At 39.1% G+C, this 19,891-nt stretch overlaps 1 protein-coding gene across 5 annotated transcripts in view; it reads left to right on the top strand.

The window, feature by feature from the left end:
- Positions 1–19,891, top strand: part of BDP1 (B double prime 1, subunit of RNA polymerase III transcription initiation factor IIIB) — a 122,347-nt gene that overhangs the window by 66,690 nt on the left and 35,766 nt on the right. For all 5 annotated transcript variants that reach the window (XR_010342596.1, XR_010342597.1, XR_010342598.1 and 2 more), the window contains exons 23-26: positions 7,866–8,064; positions 8,326–8,516; positions 9,507–9,891; positions 16,359–16,481. Coding sequence is in view for 2 of the 5 variants with exons in the window: in XM_021673209.2 (XP_021528884.2) it covers positions 7,866–8,064; positions 8,326–8,516; positions 9,507–9,891; positions 16,359–16,481 (898 nt within the window). In the remaining 3 variants the exon portion in view is untranslated. The remainder of the gene's footprint in view (positions 1–7,865; positions 8,065–8,325; positions 8,517–9,506; positions 9,892–16,358; positions 16,482–19,891) is intronic.

Raw genomic sequence — 19,891 nt, forward strand, 5'->3', positions numbered from 1 at the left:
TAGGCAAAGATTCTTAAGCTCTTTTTATCTTTTTTAGAAATTTAGGCCAGGTGCGGTCATGCCGGTAATCCCAGCACTTTGGGAGCCAAGACAAGAGAATCGCTTGAGTCCAGGAGTTCAAGACCAGCCTGGGCAACATAGTGAGACCTCGTCTCTATAAAAATGAAAAATAAAAAATAAAAAGTTTATAACCTACTGACTATAAAATTCCTCAATAGAGAGTTATATGAGGTACTTACTGTATGCTATATTTAGAGGTAACTAAATCAAAGCCAAATGGTAAGAATGGTATCTTTTAAATGAGATGAGCTAGTAGGGTTAGGAAGTTTTCACATTACTACTTTTATTTATTATTTGCTATCTGCCTTATTATTATTGATATTAAAGCAAGATGTGTTCTTTTCTTTAGCAAAAATCTTTACTTTCTGTATGTAGTTCATGGTCCATCTAATTTACTGTCTTTGTAACTAGAACATGTTTTACTAAAGTATTTATTAATTTTCATCCAGGATGTTTTAGCACTTATGAATATACTTTAAATATTTCACCTTCCTTTAATTAGGTAGAATGACTTTGGCTTTCTGGGAAATGCAGAGGAGTTGTTATTGTATCCTTTTTCACCCTCTCTGGTTAGGTGAAGCTAGAATTTGGGCATGCTGGGTTATCTTTCAAAACGTGGTGCTATTGATTTGTATTTTGTTTTGTTATGTTTACTTTTTTTTTGTTTTTAATAGAGACAGGGTTTCACTATGTTGGCCAGGCTGGTCTCGAACTCCTGACCTTATGATCCATCTGCCTTGGCCTCCCAAAGTGCCGGGATTACAGGCTTGAGCCACCGCGCCTGACCTTATTATGTTTACTTTTTGAGACAAGGGGTCTCACTGTGTTGCCCAGGCTGTAGTGCAGTGATGCAGTCACGGCTCACTGCAGCCTCAACTTCCTGGGCTTAAGCGATCCATCCCCCTCAACCTCTCGAGTAGCTGGGACCACAGGCACACACCACCACGCCTGGCTAATATTTTTGTAGAAATGGGGTTTCACCCTGTTGCCCAGGCTGGTCCTGAACTCCTGAGTTCAAATGATCCACCCCTCTCATCCTCCCAAAATCTTGGGATTGCACGGTGACCCACCATGCCCGACCTCTGTTAATTATAGATGATTGAAACAGTTGGCTTTCATTTAGACAAGCTTCTAATGTGACGCTTTTATTTTAGTATGGATTACTTCTTTTTTTTTTTTTGAGACAGAGTCTCTCTCTGTTGCCCAGGCTGGAGTTTGGTGTCTCCATTGTGGCTCACTGTAACCTCCGCCTCCCCTGTTCAAACGATTCTTGTGCCTCAACGTATGGAATAGCTAGGACTACAGGCATGCACTACTACACCTGGCTAATTTTTTGTATGTTTAGTAAAGACAGGGTTTCACCATGTAGGCCAGGCTGGTCTCAAGCTTCTGACCTCAAGTCATCCACCTCCTCGGCCTCCCAAAGTGCTGGGATTACAGGCATGAGCCACCATGCCTGGCCTTTTTTTGGGTGGGGAGGGGACAGAGTCTCACTCTGTCACCCAGGCTGGAGGTGCAGTGGCATGATCTCGGCTCACTGCAACCTCTGCCTCCCAGCTTCAACAATTCTCCCTGCCGAGTAGATGGGATTACAGGCACCTGACATCACACCCTGCTAATATTTGTATTTTTAGTAGAGATAGGGTTTTGCCATGTCGGCCAGGCTGGTCTCAAACTCCCGACCTCAGGTGATCCACCCACCTCGGCCTCCCAAAGTGCTGGGATTACAGGCGTGACCCACCTTGCCCAGCCTGGATTACTTATATTTCCAATATCACAGCCCCTACCCCACCCCCCTCTCCCCGAGCTTTTTATCTTAAAAAACCTTAAAATTTTTTTGGATATATAATAGTTATACATACATATCTTTGGACTACATGTACTATTTTGATGCGTTATACACAATATATAATTATGAAATCAGAGTAATCAGGATATCCATCACTTCATACATTTATCTTTGTATTGGCAACATAATTTTCTAGCCATTTTGAAATATATAATAAGTGATTGTTAACTATAATTTTCCTACTATACTATTGAATACCAGAACTTATTTCTTCTATCTAACTGTGTTTTTGTACCCGCTAACCAGCTTCTCATTACTCCCTTCCCTCTTGCCTTCCTAGCCTCTGGTGAGCACCAATCTAATCCCTACCTCCATGAGATCCACTTTTTAAGCTGCTACATATGAGTGAGAACATACAATATTTGTCTTTCTGTGCCTGGCTTATTTCACCTAACATAATAACCTCTAGTTTCATCTGTGTTGCTGTATACCACACTTTCTCACTTTCTTTACTCATTTGTTGCTGGACATTTAGGTTGGTATTATGTATTGGCTATTGTGAATAGCACTGCAGTAACATGAGAATTCAGATATCTCTTTGATAAACTGATTTCCTTTCTTTTGGACATATACCTGGCAGTAGGATGGCTGAATCAAATGGTAGTTCTATTTTTAGTTTTTTGAGGAATTTCCATACTTTTTTCCATAATGGCATTTCTACTTTATATTCCTATGAACAGCATATGAGTTTTCCCCTTTCTCCACATCCTGACCAGTATTTGTAATTTTTTTGTCTTTTTAATAGTAGCCATTTTAACTGCAGTGAGACGATATCTCAGTGCAGTTCTGATTTGCGTTTACTTGATGATTAATGATGTTGAACATTTTTTCAAATACCTGTTGGCCATTTGTATGTCTTTTGAGAAGTGTCTATTCAGGTCTTTTGCATATTCTTTTTTTTTTTTTTTTGAGAGGGAGTTTTGTTCTTGTTTCCCAGGCTGGAGTGCAATGGCATGATCTTGGCTCACTGCAACCTCTGTCTCCCAGGTTCAAGTGATTCTCCTGCCTCAGCCTCCCGAGTAGCTGGGAATACAGGCGTGCACCATCATGCTCAGCTAATTTTGTATTTTTAGTAGAGATGGGATTTCTCCATGTTGGTCAGGCTGGTCTCGAACTCCTGACCTCAGGTGATCTGCCCGCCTCAGCCTCCCAAAGTGTTGGGATTACAGGAGTGAACCACTGCCCCTGGCTTTGCCTGTTGTTTAATCAGATTATTTGTTTTTTGCTATTGAGTTGTTTTTGTTCCTTATATATTCTGGTTATTAAGTTTTGTGAGATGGATAACTGGGAATTCCTTTCTCCCATTCTGTAGGTTGTCTTTTCACTTTGTTCATTGTTTCCTGTTCTGTGCATTGAAAAGCCTTTCCATATTGCTTTCATTTTAAGATTAAAGCCAATTTTTACTTCACATGAATATTTAGGTTCCCTTACTTAGCCATTTTTCAGTTTTTAAAACTGGGTATTTAAATGAAATGATTTTTACTAAAATACATTACACTTGTATTACAAATTCTATATAGGATTATGTTGATAAGTAATTTAACTCTGATAATGTCTAGGAAATGTTACAGATGAACTTGTTTACATCATTCACTTCTCCTAATTACTAATTATGGGATTATTTACTATGTATGATCCCTTTTTGTTCTTTTATGATTATTTTGGCAAATAATCATAAAAATTTGCCACTGAAAATAACCTTACATATTCATTTATTTCACAAACATTTTAGTGTCTGCTGTGTGCCAGGCATTGTTCTAAGTGCTGATGATATAGGAGTGAACAAAGAAAAAGATTCGTCACTGTGGAGTTTATATTCTAATTGGGAAACAGATTTTAAACAATTATAAACAAGAGAAATAAGTGGAATAAATAAGTAATAAGTAGAGAAAAGTAATTGAGTAGGAAGTATTGTGATTGGGGATTTAATTTTTAATCAGCAGTGACCAGAGATTGCTTCATTGAATGGGTACACTGAAAAGAAGTGAAGGGCCAGGTGCGGTGGCTGATGCCTGTATTCCCAGCTTTTAGGGAGGCTGAGACTGACAGATCACTTCAGCCCAGGAGTTCAAGACCAGTCTGGCCAACAAGAGAAAACCCTGTCTCTACAAAAAAATACAAAAATTAACCAAGTGGGGTGCTGTGTGCCTTTAAAAAAAGAAGAAGAAAGAAGTAAAGGAGTATGTTGAGTCTAGGGGATGCCCTGGGGAAGGGGGAGCAATTCAAAGCACTAAGGCAAGAGAAGAATATGCTGGCATGCTTAGAGAACAGCAAAGTGGCCAATGTAGGACAGAGTGCAAAAGAGGAAGAATAGTAGATGTATGAGATGTAAAGGCTGCGAGTGAAGATGGATAGATTATATAGGGCCATTGTAAGGATTTTGATTTTGATTCCAAGTGAGCCTTTAACACACTAGAGACCTCAAGGTCAGCTTTCCCTAATGCTTTCATTAATAATTGACTAAATAGATCTAGGGTACTTAAGTGACTTACATAAAGTAATATTGGCAGTTTTGAGACAGAATCTTGCTCTGTCATTCTGGCTGAAGTACTGTGGCATGAATTCAGCTCATTGCTACCTCTGCCTCCTGGGTTCAAGTGATTCTCCTGCTTCAGCCTTCTAAGTAGCTGGGAGTACAGGTGCCCTCCACCACATCCAGTTAATTTTTGTAGTTTTAGTAGAGATGGGGTTTTGCCATGTTGGCCAGGCTGGTCTCAAATTCCTGACCTTAGGTGATCCACCCACCTCAGCCTCCCAAAGTTCTGGGATTAAAGGCATGAGCCAGGCCAGGTGCAGTGACTCACACCCAGGCCAGGGTGGATCACGAATCAGGAGTTCGAGATCAGCCTGGCCAATATGGTGAAACCCCATCTCTACTAACAATACAAAAATTAGGTGGTGTGGTGGCGTATACCTGTAGTCCCAGCTACTCAGGAGTCTGAGGCAGGAGAATTGCTTGAACCTGGGGGGCAGAGTTTGCAGTGAGCTGAAATCGCACCATTGCACTCCAGCTTGGGCAACAGAGCAAGACTCCATCTCAAAAAAAAGAAAAGCATGAGCCACTGTGCCTGGCTTCTTTTCTTGTTTCTTTTTCTTTTCTTTCCTGGTCTTGCTGTGTCACCCAGGCTATAGTGTGGTGTGATCTTGGCTCACTGCAAACTCCGCCTCCCAGGTTCAAGTGATTCTCCTGCCCCAGCCTCCCGAGTAGCTGGGATTATAGATGCCTACTCCCACACCTGGCTGATTTTTGTAATTTTAGTAGAGATGGGGTTTCACCATGTCGGCTGGGCTGGTCTTGAACTCCTGATCTCATGATCCACCTGCCTCTGCCTCCGAAAGTGCTAGGATTACAGGCATAAGCCACTGCGCCCACCCTCCCTCCCTTCCTTTTCTCCCTCCCTCCCTCCTTCCCTCCTTCCCTTCCTCCTTTTTTCCCTTCCCCCCTCCACTCCACTCCTGTCCCCTCCCCTCGCCTGTCCTCCTCTCGCCTGTCCTGCCTCTTCCCCTCTCTTCTTTATCTTCTTTCATCTGTCTTTTTTTCCCCACAGGATCTCACTCTGTTGCCCAGGCTGGAGTGCAGTGATGCAGTCATGGCTCACTGTAGCCTCAATCTCCCAGACTCAAACGATCCTCCTGCCTCAGCCTCCCAAGTAGCTGAGACTGCAGGTGTGCACCACCACACCTGGCTAATTGTTTTAATTTTTGTAGAGAAAGGGTTTCACCATGTCATCCAGGCTGGTCTTGAACTCCTGGGCTCAAGTGATTCCCCTGCCTTGGCCCCCCAAAATGCTGGGATTACAGGCATGAAATTGTTGTACCTGGCCAAGCAGTTTAGTTTTAAATTTAAGTTTTCAGTATTTATAACTTTCAGACTAGCAAATTCCACAGTTACATAGGCAGTGTTTCTTGAAACAGACTTTTTATGTTTCAGATTATTATGCTTAGCCTTTGTATTTCTTGATGAGATAGCCCTAACTTTAAAACATCCTGTATGGAAACCTGTCATGCTCCTTGTCCCCCCATTTTTTTTAACCTTTTCTAGTTCATGAATTATATTTCAGCTGTTAGCTGTACGGTAATTGAAAGTAACTATCTCTGTATCGTTTTTGTTTGTTTGAGACGGAATCTCTCTGTTGCCCAGGCTGGAGTGCAGTGATGCGATCTCAGCTCACTGCAACCTCTGTCTCCTGGGTTCAAGCAATTCTCCTGCCTCAGCCTCTTGAGTAGCTGGGATTGCTGGCACCTGCCATCATGCCTGGATAATTTTTGTATTTTTAGTAGATACAGGGATCTGACCATGTGGTCAGGCTAGTCTTGAACTCCTGACCTCAAATAATCCACCTGCCTCAGTTTACCAAAGCACTGGAATTATAGGCATGAGCCAGTGCTCCTGGCCTCTCTCTGTATAGTTAGCTTATTCTTAGGTTTGGCAGCTTTTGGTTGTTTTGTTTTCAGACAGAGTTTCACTCTCGTTGCCCAGGCTGGACTGCAGTGGCATGATCTTGGCTCACTGCAGCCTCCACCTCTCAGGTTCAAGCAGTTCTCATGCTTCTGCCTCCTGAATAGCTGGAATTACAGGTGCCCACCACCACACCCGGCTAATTTTTGTATTTTTACTAGAGATGGTGTTTCACCATGTTGGCCAGGCTGTTCTCAAACTCCTGACCTCAAGTGATCCACCTGCCTCGGTCTCCCAAAGTGCTGGGATTACAGGCATGACCCACTTCGCCCAGCCTGGATTACTTTTGTTTCCAAGATCACAGGTGTGAGCCACTGCACTTGGCCAGGTTCGGCATTTTGTTGTCCCTTTTGACTTCAGTAGCACATTGAGCTTATTTATATTTTATTCTTAAATACCTCTGCAGAATCGTATTTGATTGTAAATAGCTTATACTTAAATATGATTGTTTTACCAAATACGTTAGTCTCCACGAGCCAGCATTGTAACCTTGTTAGAACTTCCTGTGAACTTCTGTGTTGTTTACTGCCAGAAGAATGTAGGAGGGTTAGTACGTTTGGAAATGTGCTAAGTACTCCTAGGTAATTTATTTAAAATACTACTTAAGATTAGTTTTGGCTGTCTCTAGGCACACTGCCTATGAGTTAGCCCTGCTAAAAGAAAAAAAAAAACAGATTAGTTTTTAATCTCTCAAGGGTGAATTCCCTATTTTAGAAAGAAAAAATAAATAAATGAAAAGATTAGTTTTTAATGCAGTTCTTTCAGAGAACTCATGATAGGTGCTTATATACTCAGTTATTCTTTATAAACATCCAGATTTATATTAGTTTTTAAACTTCCTAATTTAGATCCTTGCCAGTTGCTAAAATATTTTCTAGGAAACCTTTAGATAGCTATTGAGGTTACCTTGGGAGCTGTGGCTACCTATTGAATGCTAAAACATTGTCTTTTTCTGATTTGGCAGATATAAACAGATTATATTGAGAATATAATTATATTGGCTGTCAGTAAACCCTTTCTCATGAGATTTCAGGCATGTATTGGGGAAAATAGACTCTAGCCTTCAAGTCTACTCTTGAACTAGAAGGACCAAGTTATAACTGTCATATATTTGTTCATGCTTTGGGATCCCAGTTGAAGGCATTTGTTTAAAGTGCCATTATAAAATCCATCTTCAGCTACTGGCATTTTTTTGGTATCTTGTGATTTCTCTGAAAATTAAAGTAGCATGAAATCACATAATAGAATAAATAAATGAAAGTTTAAAAAGATTAATATAAATGTAAAACCTCCTCAAGCTGTATAGAAAATGGAAGCTATAAAAGCTTTATAAGCTCTTCCTTTCATATCAGCAATGTGTGGTTTCACTGTACGTGCTTGATTTTATTGCCAATTTATTTATAGTCCTTTGAACATAGAATTGATTGATGTAACAGCTGTTTTATCAACAAGAAATTCTGATTTTTGTTCTTCAACATGATTTGCACTTTATTCTAGCCATGAAAATAAACCGTATGTTCCTAGTCCAGTACAAATGACAAGAAGGAAATTCCAAAAGGCTAAGCCAAATTTGGGAAGAGCACAAAGTAAGAAAGAGGAACCAGTTTTAGAAAAAGGCACAGCAGATCAGAAGGCAGGCAAGCCAGACGATCATTTGCTGCAGAAAGGAGATTCCAACACCCAGTTCCTTCTAAAAGTAAGTTTGGGCAAAAATAAATTTTTTTTTTCCCTCAATGAGGTCTATTTTGTCAAGGTCATGAAGAGCATGAGTAAAATATAATTTTGACTTTTGTACTGTAACCATTATGAAAAGTGACTGACTTTGTAGTATTGTAAAAAATGACTAATTGCTTGTATATATGTGTAAGCTTAGAGGTTTTGGCCCAACTGCCAAGCCAAATTAACATAGAGATTTTTTTTCTGTAGTAATACTAGCTAATTTCTTCTTAAATTTAAGGAAAAAACTGAGCTTCTGACATCTCTGGAGGTTTCAGCAAGAAAAGATTATGTAGGTTCTGAAGAGTCTGCTTTGGCAAAAATAGATGCTGAATTAGAAGAAGGTGGACCATCAAGAAGGGTTGGAGAGGAAACTGTAGGAGATAATTCAGTATCTTCAGTTGTTGAAGAACAGCTCAATAAACTAACAAGGTAACGTTTTATTTACAAAAGCTTTCACAATAGGAAATAAAAATCACTTAACTTTTACCTTAACTTACTGGTAGAATGAAATTTCTGAATGTTGAGTCTGTTAGACTTGGGTAGAAACTTGACCAAAGAGGAGTATGTATTAGCTAAGTAATTAGGGTGCTCATTCAAATGGAGTCACAAACACAAATGAAGAATACCCTACTTCTGTTAAAGAAAAAGGAAAGAAACTTAAGTTGTAGAAATTAGCACTGCTCTAGTGGGTTTCTGCTGCCTTTTTCTTTTAACCTAATCTGTTTACCCAATAGGATAAACTAATATTACTTTTTGATCTCGTATTCTGTATTTATTTGTTCTGTGCCTTTTTTTTTTTTTTTCCAGACAGAGTTTCACTTACTCTTGTCGCCCAGGGTGGAGTGCAATGGCACGATCTCGGCTCACTGCAACCTTTACCTCCTGGGTACAAGCGATTCTCCTGCCTCAGCCTCCTGAGTAGCTGGGATTACAGGCGTGCATCACCACAACCAGCTAATTTTTGTGTTTTTAGTAGAGATGGGGTTTCACTGTGTTGGCCAGGCTTGTCTCGAACTCCCGACCTCAAGTGATCTGCCTGTCTCAGCCTCCCAAAGTGCTGGGATTATAGGCATGAGCCACTGCGCCCTGCCAGTTCTGTATCTTTTATCTCTTTTTCTTCTAATAATTTTCTGTTTTGTGTTTATTTTATCTTCACTTTCATATTATAGGAAAGAATGACCCAGAGTTAAAAATGTACCATGAAAAATTTGTAGGTAGATAACTGAGAATTAACTCTGAATGATAAACTAAGTAGTAGTTAATTCCTTTTTATTTTCGCAGCATAAGATTTTAAAAGAATGAGTGGTGGGAATTTTCATTTTAATGACTGGAACTGGAATTTCACTCTAAAAGTTTGGTTTTCATTAAAATTATCCTTGTGTGCATATGACCTTATTGTTATTTTGATTAAACATCTAGCTGTCCACAACCATTAAAAGAATCAAATTACTCAAAAATTGCCCCGGATGGGAAAACCACTATCTCTTCTGCATCTGAGTATGAGAGAAATCATGGTGAAAGGAGGATGCCTAGAAAGATCAAACCAAATGTCACCAGAGGTCGTGGATCAAAACGAGTTCGGGGTAAGAACTCTAAGAAGGAACCTAGAGCTCCCAAGGCCATGCTGGTGACTCTTCGGGCTTCCCAGGAAGAAGAAGATGATGCTGATGATTTTGAGTCTGACTATGAAGAAGAAAGCTATCATCTTGCTCCTGAAGAAGTAAACAAAGCTCCAGTGTTTGTACCTATTGGTCTCAGATCTCCTGAACCTGTTTCTGCTCAGATTGAGGAAACAATGGAAGAGGTTCGGGTTTTATTTTGAATTCTTGGTACTTTATCTTACTTGGCTTTCACTTCTTGTTTCCTTTAGGGGATCATTATTTCTTCTCTTAGTGATTATTAGGATTTGAACAGTTCATTCTCTAAGTAACTTCTACCAAATATAATTTGGGGCCTTGTATAACCTTTTGTGATTGCTCAGCCCCTATGGCCCAGGCCCAACAAGGGAGTCAGTATAGCAATAATGAGAGAAATCTGCTTACACTTGTACCTGTAAGCTGCTTAATCTACTTTCTGATTAATTTTTCAAACACTTTGGCAGGTGTTTTCTGATTGATAGAGAAGGTAGAAGGGACATACTTGTTTTCTTTGGCGTGGTGGCTCACACCTATAATCCCAACACTTTGGGAGGCCGAAGCGGGTGGATCACCTGAGTTCAGGAGTTTGAGACCAGCCTGACAAACAGGGTAAAACTGTGTCTCTACTGAAAATAGAAAAATTAGCCAGGCATGGTGGCAGGCACCTGTAGTCCCAGCTACTTGGGAGACAGAGACAAGAGAACTGCTTGAACCCTGGAGGCGGAGGTTGCAGTGAGCCGAGATCGAGCCACTTCACTCCAGTCTAGGCAACAGAGCAAGACTCTGTCTCAAAAAATTAAAAAATAAAATAAAATTGTGCTAAAATGCATGTAACATAAAATTTACCATCTCGCTGTTTTTGTTTTGTTTTGTTTTTGAGACAGGCTCTCACTCTGTCACCCAGGGTGGAGTGCAGTAATGGGATCTCAGCTCACCACAACCTCCACCTCCCAGGTTTAAGTGATTCTCCTGCCTCAGCCTTCTGTAGCTGGGACTACAGGTGTGCACCACCATGCCTAGCTAATTTTTGTATTTTTGGTGGAGACACAGGTTTACCTTGTTGGCCAGGCTGGTCTTGAACTCAACCTCAAGCAATCCACCCACCTTGGCCTCCCAAAGTGCTGGGATTACAGGCATGAGCCCACCATGCCCAGCCATCTTAATTCATTTTTAAGTGTACAGTTCAGTGGCATTAAGAACATTCATACGTACATGTTCTCATGCTGTCATCATTACCATGCATTCACAGAATGGATTGATTAATCTTTTTCAAAATTAATTTAGAGATGGGGTTTTGCTATGTTGCCCAGTCTGGTCTCAAACTCCTGAGCTCATGCAGTCCTCCCACCTTGGCCTTCCAAAGTGCTGGGATCATAGGCATGAGCTACTGCATTCTTTTTTAGGATGATTAAGATATCCCACAATGAACGGTTGTCCCCTAGCCTGGCAAAAAAAAACAAGATAAAATCTACAAACTAGCCTGGCAAAAAAAAACAAGATAAAATCTACAAACACCCAACACCTGTCCTGAGAGCCCCAGCCCTGTCCTGTCTGGCCTGGTCACTCCCTCGTCACTTCCAGGTCTGCCTTATCTTGTTAAAACTGAAATTCTATACCCATTAAACAATAACTCTCCATTCCTTCCACCCACTAGCCTTTTGGCAACCACTTTCCTACATCTTCTCTCTGAATTTGACTCCTCGTGTAAGTGGAATCATACAGTATTTTTTTTTGGTGACCATTTTATTTCATTTAGCATAATGTTTTCACAGTTCATTTATGTTGTAGCATATGTCAGACTGTCCTTCATTTTCAAGGCTGAATAATACTCCATTGTGTGTGCATATCACGTTTTGTTTATTCCTTTATCATCAGTGGACACTTGGGTTGCTTCCACCTTTTGGCTGTTAGAAATAATGCTGGTATAAACATAGTTGTATAAATACCTCTTTGAATCTCTGCTTTTTACTTTTGTGGGGATATGCCCAGAAGTGGAACTGCTGGATTGTATGTTAATTTTTTTTGTTGTTTTTGAGATGGTGTCTCTGTCACCCAGGCTGGAGTCGAGTATAGTGGTGCGATCTTGGCTCACTGTAACCTCTGTCTCTCGGGTTCAAACAATTCTTCTGCCTCAGCCTCCCAAGTAGCTGGGATTACAGGCGTCTGCCACCATACCCAGCTAATTTTTTTTGTATTTTTAGTAGAAGTGGGATTTTACCATGTTGGCCAGGCTGGTCTCAAACTCCTGACCTCAAATGATCTACCTGCCTTGGCCTCCCAGAGTGCTGGGATTACAGGTGTGAGTCACTGCACCCAGCCTGGATCATATGTTAATTCTGTATTTAACTTTTAAAGCAACCTTTATACTCTTTTTCATTGGGCTGTATCATTTTAGATCCCTATCAATAGCGTACAAGCATTCCAGTTTCTCTACATCCTCACCAATAGAAGTTATGTTTTAAGTTTTGATAGTAACCATCCTGATGGTTGTGAAGTAGAGAAACATATTTAGCTTCCTTACACTTTTGCCTCTTAGACTGCCATTCCAGCTTTGTAACTTCATAGTTTTCTGTTCTGCCTCACTTTTCAGTTACTCCTTTGGTTTACTGAGCAGCATATCTGAGTCAGTTTTGTGTAAGCATTCATGATAGTCTCTAAGTCATTTGAAACGAATCAGAGTTAACTAAGATAGTGGTGACAATAAAAGAAGCAGTAAGAAACATCAAACAATTAATGTTTAAGATAATTAAGGGGGCCGGGCACGGTGGCTCAAGCCTGTAATCCCAGCACTTTGGGAGGCCGAAGCGGGTGGATCACGAGGTCAAGAGATCAAGACCATCCTGGTCAACATGGTGAAACCCTGTCTCTACTAAAAATACAAAAAATTAGCTGGGCATAGTGGCGCGTGCCTGTAATCCCAGCTACTCAGGAGGCTGAGGCAGGAGAATTGCCCGAACCCAGGAGGCGGAGGTTGCAGTGAGCCATATGATATCGCGCCATTGCACTCCAGCCTGGGTAACAAGAGCGAAACTCCGTCTCAAAAAAAAAAAAAAGATAATTAAGATAAACTTTAAATGTTAATTTAATTCCATTAAGAATTAATGGATTGCCTGAATCTGTAAAGTCACATTTATGAAGGGAAGTTAAAACCTTTTATTTTATTCAGTGTTAATAACCTGTTAAATGTTTTACAGTAAATGAATTAATAAAATGGTTGAAGCTAATTTAAATGATGCAAAATGAGGTTGTTTCTTACAATTCAAAGTAAAGAACAGAGTAAAGAGAGTGAATGTAAGCATTATGTGAATCCAAGAAAATGCAGAAGGAAGGGTAATTTTGTGGAAAGACTTCTGGTTAATGGTGCATGAGAGTTCATTTAGCTATGTATTTTGTGTGTTTATTTCTTTGAGTGAAGGCAAATTGTTGGTGAAAACTATATATTTTGTATTTTTATTTCTTTGAGTGAAGGCAAATTGCTAGTGGAAACTATTATCAGAAATTAATTTCTGAAAATTAGATTCCAGACTGTATCCTTGAATTAATACAGGCTTTCTTCTTTTTAAAATTAAAAAAAATTTTTTTTTGAGGTGGAGTTTTACTCTTGTTTCCCAGGCTGGAGTGCAATGGTACAATCTTGGCTCACTGTAATCTTAGACTCCCGGGTTCAAGCAATTCTCCTGCCTCAGCCTTCTGAGTAGCTACGATTACAGGTACCCGCCACCACACCTGCCTAATTTTTTGTATTTTTAGTAGAGAAGGGGTTTCGCCAGATTGGCCAGGCTGATCTTGAACTCCTGACCTCAGGTGCTCTGCCCACCTTAGCCTCCCAGAGTGCTCGGATTACAGGCATGAGCCACCGAACCTGGCCTATACAGGCTATCTTTTTAAATAGCATTAATCATAATAATTGAACAAGGCTTTCGTTAAATTCTGTTCCTTGTGGCCAGCCTCCTAAACAGGGAAATTCATTTATATGTTAGAAAAAATTTCCTTTAAAAAGCCTTGAAAGACCAGGGGTGGTGGCTCATGTCTGTAATACCAGTGCTTTGGGAGGCTGAGGCAGGAGGATCAGTTGAGGCCAGGAGTTCAAGACCAGCCTGTGCAACATAGCAAGACCCTGTCTCTACATTCAATCATTAAATTAGCCAGATGTGCTGGTGCATATCTATAATCCTAGCTACTCAGAAGGCTGAGTGCGGAGGACTGCTTGAGCCCAGGAGTTTGAGGTTACAGTGAGCTACAATTGTGCCACTGCATTGTAGCCTAGACAACAGGAGGAGACAGAAGTATTGAAATACAATGCAATGTTTTTCAGCCATAAAGGAATATAAATTATTGATATGTGTCACAACATGTTGAATTTTGAAAACCTTATGCCAAGTGATAGAAGCTAGTTACAAAACATCACATACTGTATGATTCCATTGATATGAAATGTCCAAAATAAGGAAATCCACAGAGACAGAAAGTAGATTAGTGGTTGCTTAGGGATTGGGAGATGGGGAAGAAAGGGGTTAAGCGAGAGATAGCTAATGGATTTAAGGTTTATTTTTGAAGTGACAAAAGTGTTCCACATTTGAATGTGGTGATGATTTGCATGTATCTGTGAGAATATCTCAAAATACATTGAATTGTACACGTTAAGTGGTTGAATTGTATGTTATGTGAATTACAAGTCTTTTTAAAAAATAAACTGTATAATGCTTAAAAAAACAACTTAAATTACTTTATAGAATATTCCCTTTTCCCATCCAGTCCCAACTCTTCAAAAAGTATTTTTCTTCTCAAATCACCTGAACTTTAAAAATTTTTAAATTATATTTATTTTTCTTTTCTTTTTTTTATTTTTATTTATTTATTTTTTTGAGACAGTCTCTGTTGCCCAGGCTGGAGTGCAGTGGCATGATCTCAGCTTGCTACAATCTCCACCTTGCAGGCTCAATCAATCCTCCCACCTCAGCCTCCCGAGTAGCTGGGACTACAGGTGCACACTGCCATGCCCAGCTAATTTTTTTTTTTTTTGTATTTTTGGTAGAGACTGGGTTTCACTGTGTTGCCCAGGCTAGTCTCAAACTCCTGAGCTCAAGCAGTCTACCTGCCTCAGCCTCCCACAGTGCTGGAATTACAGGTGTAAGCCACCGCTCCCGGCCTATTGCTTTTAAATTCATTTTTTAAAGAGACAAGATGTTGCTATACCAGGCTGGGCTCAAACTCCTGGGCTCAAGTGGCCCTCCCCACCTCACTACTGAGTAACTTGAACTACACTTCCCTGCACTCGCTTAAATTTTTTAGTTCATCCCAGTCCTACTAGAAATTATCAAAGATTTTTCTCCAAATTTTGTATCTGAGGAATCAGATGTGGCACATACAAATGTAATTATAGCACATATGTTGGCTGGGCACAGTTGCTCATGCCCATAGACCCAGCACTTTGGGAAGCCAAGGTGGGCAGATTGCTGAGTGCAGGAGTTCAAGACCAGCCAGTGTGAAACCTGTTCTTTACAAAAAATACAAAAATTAACCAGACGTGGTGGCACATGCCTGTAGTCCCAGCTACTTGGGGGTGCTGAGGCGGGAGGATTGCTTGAGCCTAAGAGGTCAAGGCTTTAGTGAGCCCTGATGGTGCCACTGTACCCTGGCTTGGGTGATAGATTGAGACCATGTCTCCAAAAAAAAAAAAAAATATATATATATATATATATATATATATATTTATATATGTCTTGAAGGGAGATTCTCAGACTTGACTCTGTACTCACAGTTTCTACTTACCCATACAGTCTTTTATACTCTTCTTTCTGTTAATAAGACAGTAGGCCTGGGCGTAGTGGTTGTCATCACACCACTGCAGCTGGGACGACAGGAGTGAGACCCTCCCTCAAAATAACAAAAGAAAAACAAACAAAAAAATAAGATAATAAGAACCAGAGTGTATTATATATATTCTAGTAGGTAAATACCTTTTTAGTGCTCAGATTACAGGGCTCTTTAACTAATAGGACTGAAAAATGAAGAATAAATGTGAGTGAACTTCTTATTTTACATGGCTGATGCCCTGGCTATCAAAAATCATGCAGGCTTTGGGGTTGTGGGAGAGGGGAGTTGGGGTGGGGGTAGTGGTATGGTAAATATTTGTAAGGGCCCTCAGCTCATTATAGATAGCATTTATGACAGTGTGTTGTTAGTTGATTACATGTCTACTTTTCTGTTGGATTGTGAGTTCATTGAGGATAGGGACCAAACTTGTCTTCTTCGACTTTATATCCCTGTACCCCTAGCCCTCTGGTTTTTAGGAAACGCTCTATAAATGTTAACAGACTGATCAGAGAAATTAGGGGAAAGTAAGGCCAAAGTGAAGAAAACGGAAAATGTAATGCCAGGCAGTAAGAAGATGAGTCTTAGAAAGTTTACTTACTGGTCGTAATAGTCACAGCCCCCTCAAAAATTTTAAATGTTTTACTTTTACCACGTTGCTGTCAGTCAATATAGTAATTACTCCTTTTCATTTTTTAAGTTATGTATGAATATGGATTATTTCTTCATTTTAGCATTTCATCTTATTCATGTGGAAGATGAGGTTTTCTTTTGCTCTCTATAATATGCCAAAATGAAATGATAAATTTTATTTTGACAGCTTGAAATAACCGTGAATGTACCAGATGTAGGATCCATAGCTGTTGTTGAACATCAGCTCCCAAACACAGATGTGACTACTGAAGAAATGAAACAAGAAGAGAATTTGAATGCACCATCATTTGTAAGCATCCATTTTAATATGTTTTGGCCTTTTATTCTTTGTTTACTTGGAAAAGACTGGAGGTTTATTTTAATAGCTTTAGGTTTACAAACAATTCCTAGCTAATTTCTCTTAAATAAGGAACTGTTAGTCTGAATAGTTAAAAAACTAGTGAAAGCATTGATTTTGTTTGTTTGTGGGCAGAGCTCTTAATATTCTCATAGACTTTTACATTAAAATTCAATTTCATTAAATTTATACTAAATATAAGCTAGTTAAAATACATTTTGTTGCATTTTATTTGGTACTCTTCCATTATTGGTATTATTTGCCTTTGCAAGTAGAGGCTTGAAATTGTAACTTTTAAAAAAATAGCTTTATTGATGTATAATTCACACACGGTATGATTTACCCATCATTTAAAGTGCACAATTCAGTGATTTCTAGTGTTGTGTAAACATTATCATAGTCACTTTGAGGATGTTTTTATCACCTCAAAAAGAAACCTCATTAGCAGTCACTACTCATTTTTTCTCAAACCTCCCTGGCCTAGGGAACCAATAATTTGCCTTTTGCCTTTATAGATTAGCCTGTTCTGGACATTTCTTAGACATGAAATTATAAAATCTGATCATTCGCGTCTGACTTCTTTTGCTTATTGTAACATTTTTACTGTTCATCTATGTTGTAGCATGTAGTGGTACTTCATTACTTTTTGTAGCCAAATAATGTTTCATATGGATATGCTAATTTGGTTTAGCCATTCATTCATTCATGAATATTTGGATTATTTTCATTTTTTGTCTCGTATATATAATGCTGCTGTAAACATTCATGTAGAAGTGTTTGTGTGGATATATGTTTTTATTTCTCTTGGGTACATTTCTTTTTTTTTTTTTTTTTTGAGATGGAGTTCCTCCCAGGCTGGAGTGCCATGGTGCAATCTTGGCTCACTGCAATCTCCACTTCCCTCGTTTAAATGATTCCCCTGCCTCAGCCTCCTGAGTAGCTAGGATTACAGGCATGTGCTACCACACCCATTGTATTTTTAGTAGAGATGGGGTTTCACCATGTTGGCCAGGCTAGTCTCAAACTCCTGACCTCGTGATCTGCCTGCCTTGGCCTCTCAAAGTGCTGAGATTACAGGCATGAGCCACCGCACCCAGTGCGATTCTTTTGGCTACATTTCTAGAAATGTAATTGCTGGGTCATATGGTAACTCTATGTTTCATCATTTGACGAACTGCCAAAATGTTTTCCGAAGCAGCTATACCATTTTACATTCCCACCAGCAGTTTATCAGGGTTCCTGTTCTTCCATGTTCTTGCCAGCACTTATTATTTGACTTTTTGGATTTTTTGATTGTTTTTTTCAGACAGCCTTGCATTATCACCCAAACTAGAGTGTAGTAACACAATTGTAGCATTCTGAAGCCTTGACCTCCTGGGCATAAATGATCCTATCCACTCAGCATACCAAGTAACTGGGACTATAGGTGTGTGCCACCATGCCCTGCTTTTTTTTTTTTTTTTTTTTTTGTAGAGGTGGGGTCTTGCTGTGTTTCTCAGGCTAGTCTTGTACTCCTGTCCTCAAGCCATCTTCTTCTATCAGCCTTCCAAAGTGTTGGGATTATAGGCATGAGCCACTGTGCCTGCCTTGACTTTTTGGATGTAGCTGTCCTAGTGAGTGTGAAGTGATGTCTCATTGTGGTTTTGATTTGTATTTCCTTGGTGACTAATGATGTCAGGCACATTTTATGTTTCTATTGGCTATTTGTATATTATCTTTGAGAAATGTCTATTCAAATCTTTTGTCTGTTTTTTTTTATTGTGCTATTTGTCTTTTTGTTATTGAGTTGTAAGGAGTCTTTATATATTCTACATAAAAGTCCCCTTTCTTTTTGTCTTTCTCTCTTTTTCTTTTTCTTCCATTTCCTTCCTTCATTCCCTCTAACCTTTCCTTGTTTTTATTTTCCTCCTTTTTTTGTCTTTCTTCTTTCACTTTCTTTCCTTCTCTCTCTCTCTCTACCTCTCTCTCTCTCTCTCTCACACACACACACACACACACACACACACACACACACATTTCAAGACAAGTGAACGAATATCTTTAAGGCAAAATGGAGAAGAATGGTGCCTTCACTTTTCCAAGGTTTCCTTTCCCTTCTATGCCTGTGATATTCTGAAGATCTCTATGATGTTACTTCCTTTTGGCACGGTGGTTTAATGCTACTTGGAAATTAGCTAACATTTAAAAGGAAAACCGGCAGAGAAAGTCAGCATCATTCACTCAAATGTCTTTCCCTTCTCTGGTTTTCTAAGCTTATTCTTGAAGACAAAACTTTGATTCCAGTGTTTTGGCTGGATAATACATGTTTTTGAGAAATTTTTTCAGACACACAAAACAGCCATTTATATTCTGAACTATTGCATTAGGAAAATAGCTTTCTCTAACTTTTATACAGAATATTCTAACTGGATATATAATCCCTGGCTAAATGCGACCATTACACACTCTAATAGTGTTGGTTTCTCCTATTTGTGTGTGATGCAGTGTTTTCGAAGCCAAGCTTGATTTTTTTATTCCCTTTGTTAATATGTTGGGTTTTTGTCTGGTCTGAATTTTAGAAATTTAAAAAATTATCAGCATATATGTGAATATAACCTTTATTAAAAATCCTGTAACAGAATAAATCCTTAGTTGATTTCTTAAGGCAGTGACTGTGTTATTCTTTTTGTGAGCCTATATCACATAGTTATTGCTTTGAAACAAAGTTAATGCAAAACATTTTTTTCATTAAAGAGAAGCTGATTTAAAAAAAAAAAAGTCCCTTATCAGGTATATGATTTGCAAATATTTCCTCCCTTTCTGTGGGTTGTCTTCACTTTCTTGATGATTTCCTTTGAAGCAAAAAGTTTTGAATTTTGGTGAAGTTCAATTTATCTATTTTTTTCTTTTGTTGCTCATGCTTCTGTTGTCAGATCTGAGTCCTTTGTCAAACCCAAGGTCATGAAGATTTACCCATTTTTCTTCTAAAAGATGGTTTTTGCTTCTACATTTAAGTCTTTGGTCCATTTTGAGTTAATTTTTGTGCATTGATAACCTCATTATCCAACTTCATTCTTTTTGCATGTGGCTATCCATTTGTCCTATCACCATTTATTTGAAAAGACTATTATTTTCCCATTGAATAGTCTTGGCACCCTTATCAAAAATCAGCTGACCATAGATGTATGAGTTTATTTCTGAATTCTCAGTTCTGTCGCATTGATCTACATATGTGTTTTTATGCTGGTAATGCTATATTGATTACTGTTACTTGGTAGTAAGTTTTTGAATTGGAAAGTATGAATTTTACTTTATTTTTCAGAATGGTTTTGGCTATTATGGGTCCCTTTCAATTCCATATGACTTTTATTTTTATTATATTG

Source organism: Aotus nancymaae, unplaced genomic scaffold (genome assembly GCF_030222135.1).
Source record: "Aotus nancymaae isolate 86718 unplaced genomic scaffold, 86718_ANA_hifiasm-v0.15.2.pri h1tg000014l, whole genome shotgun sequence".
Classification (NCBI taxonomy): Eukaryota; Metazoa; Chordata; class Mammalia; order Primates; family Aotidae; genus Aotus; species Aotus nancymaae.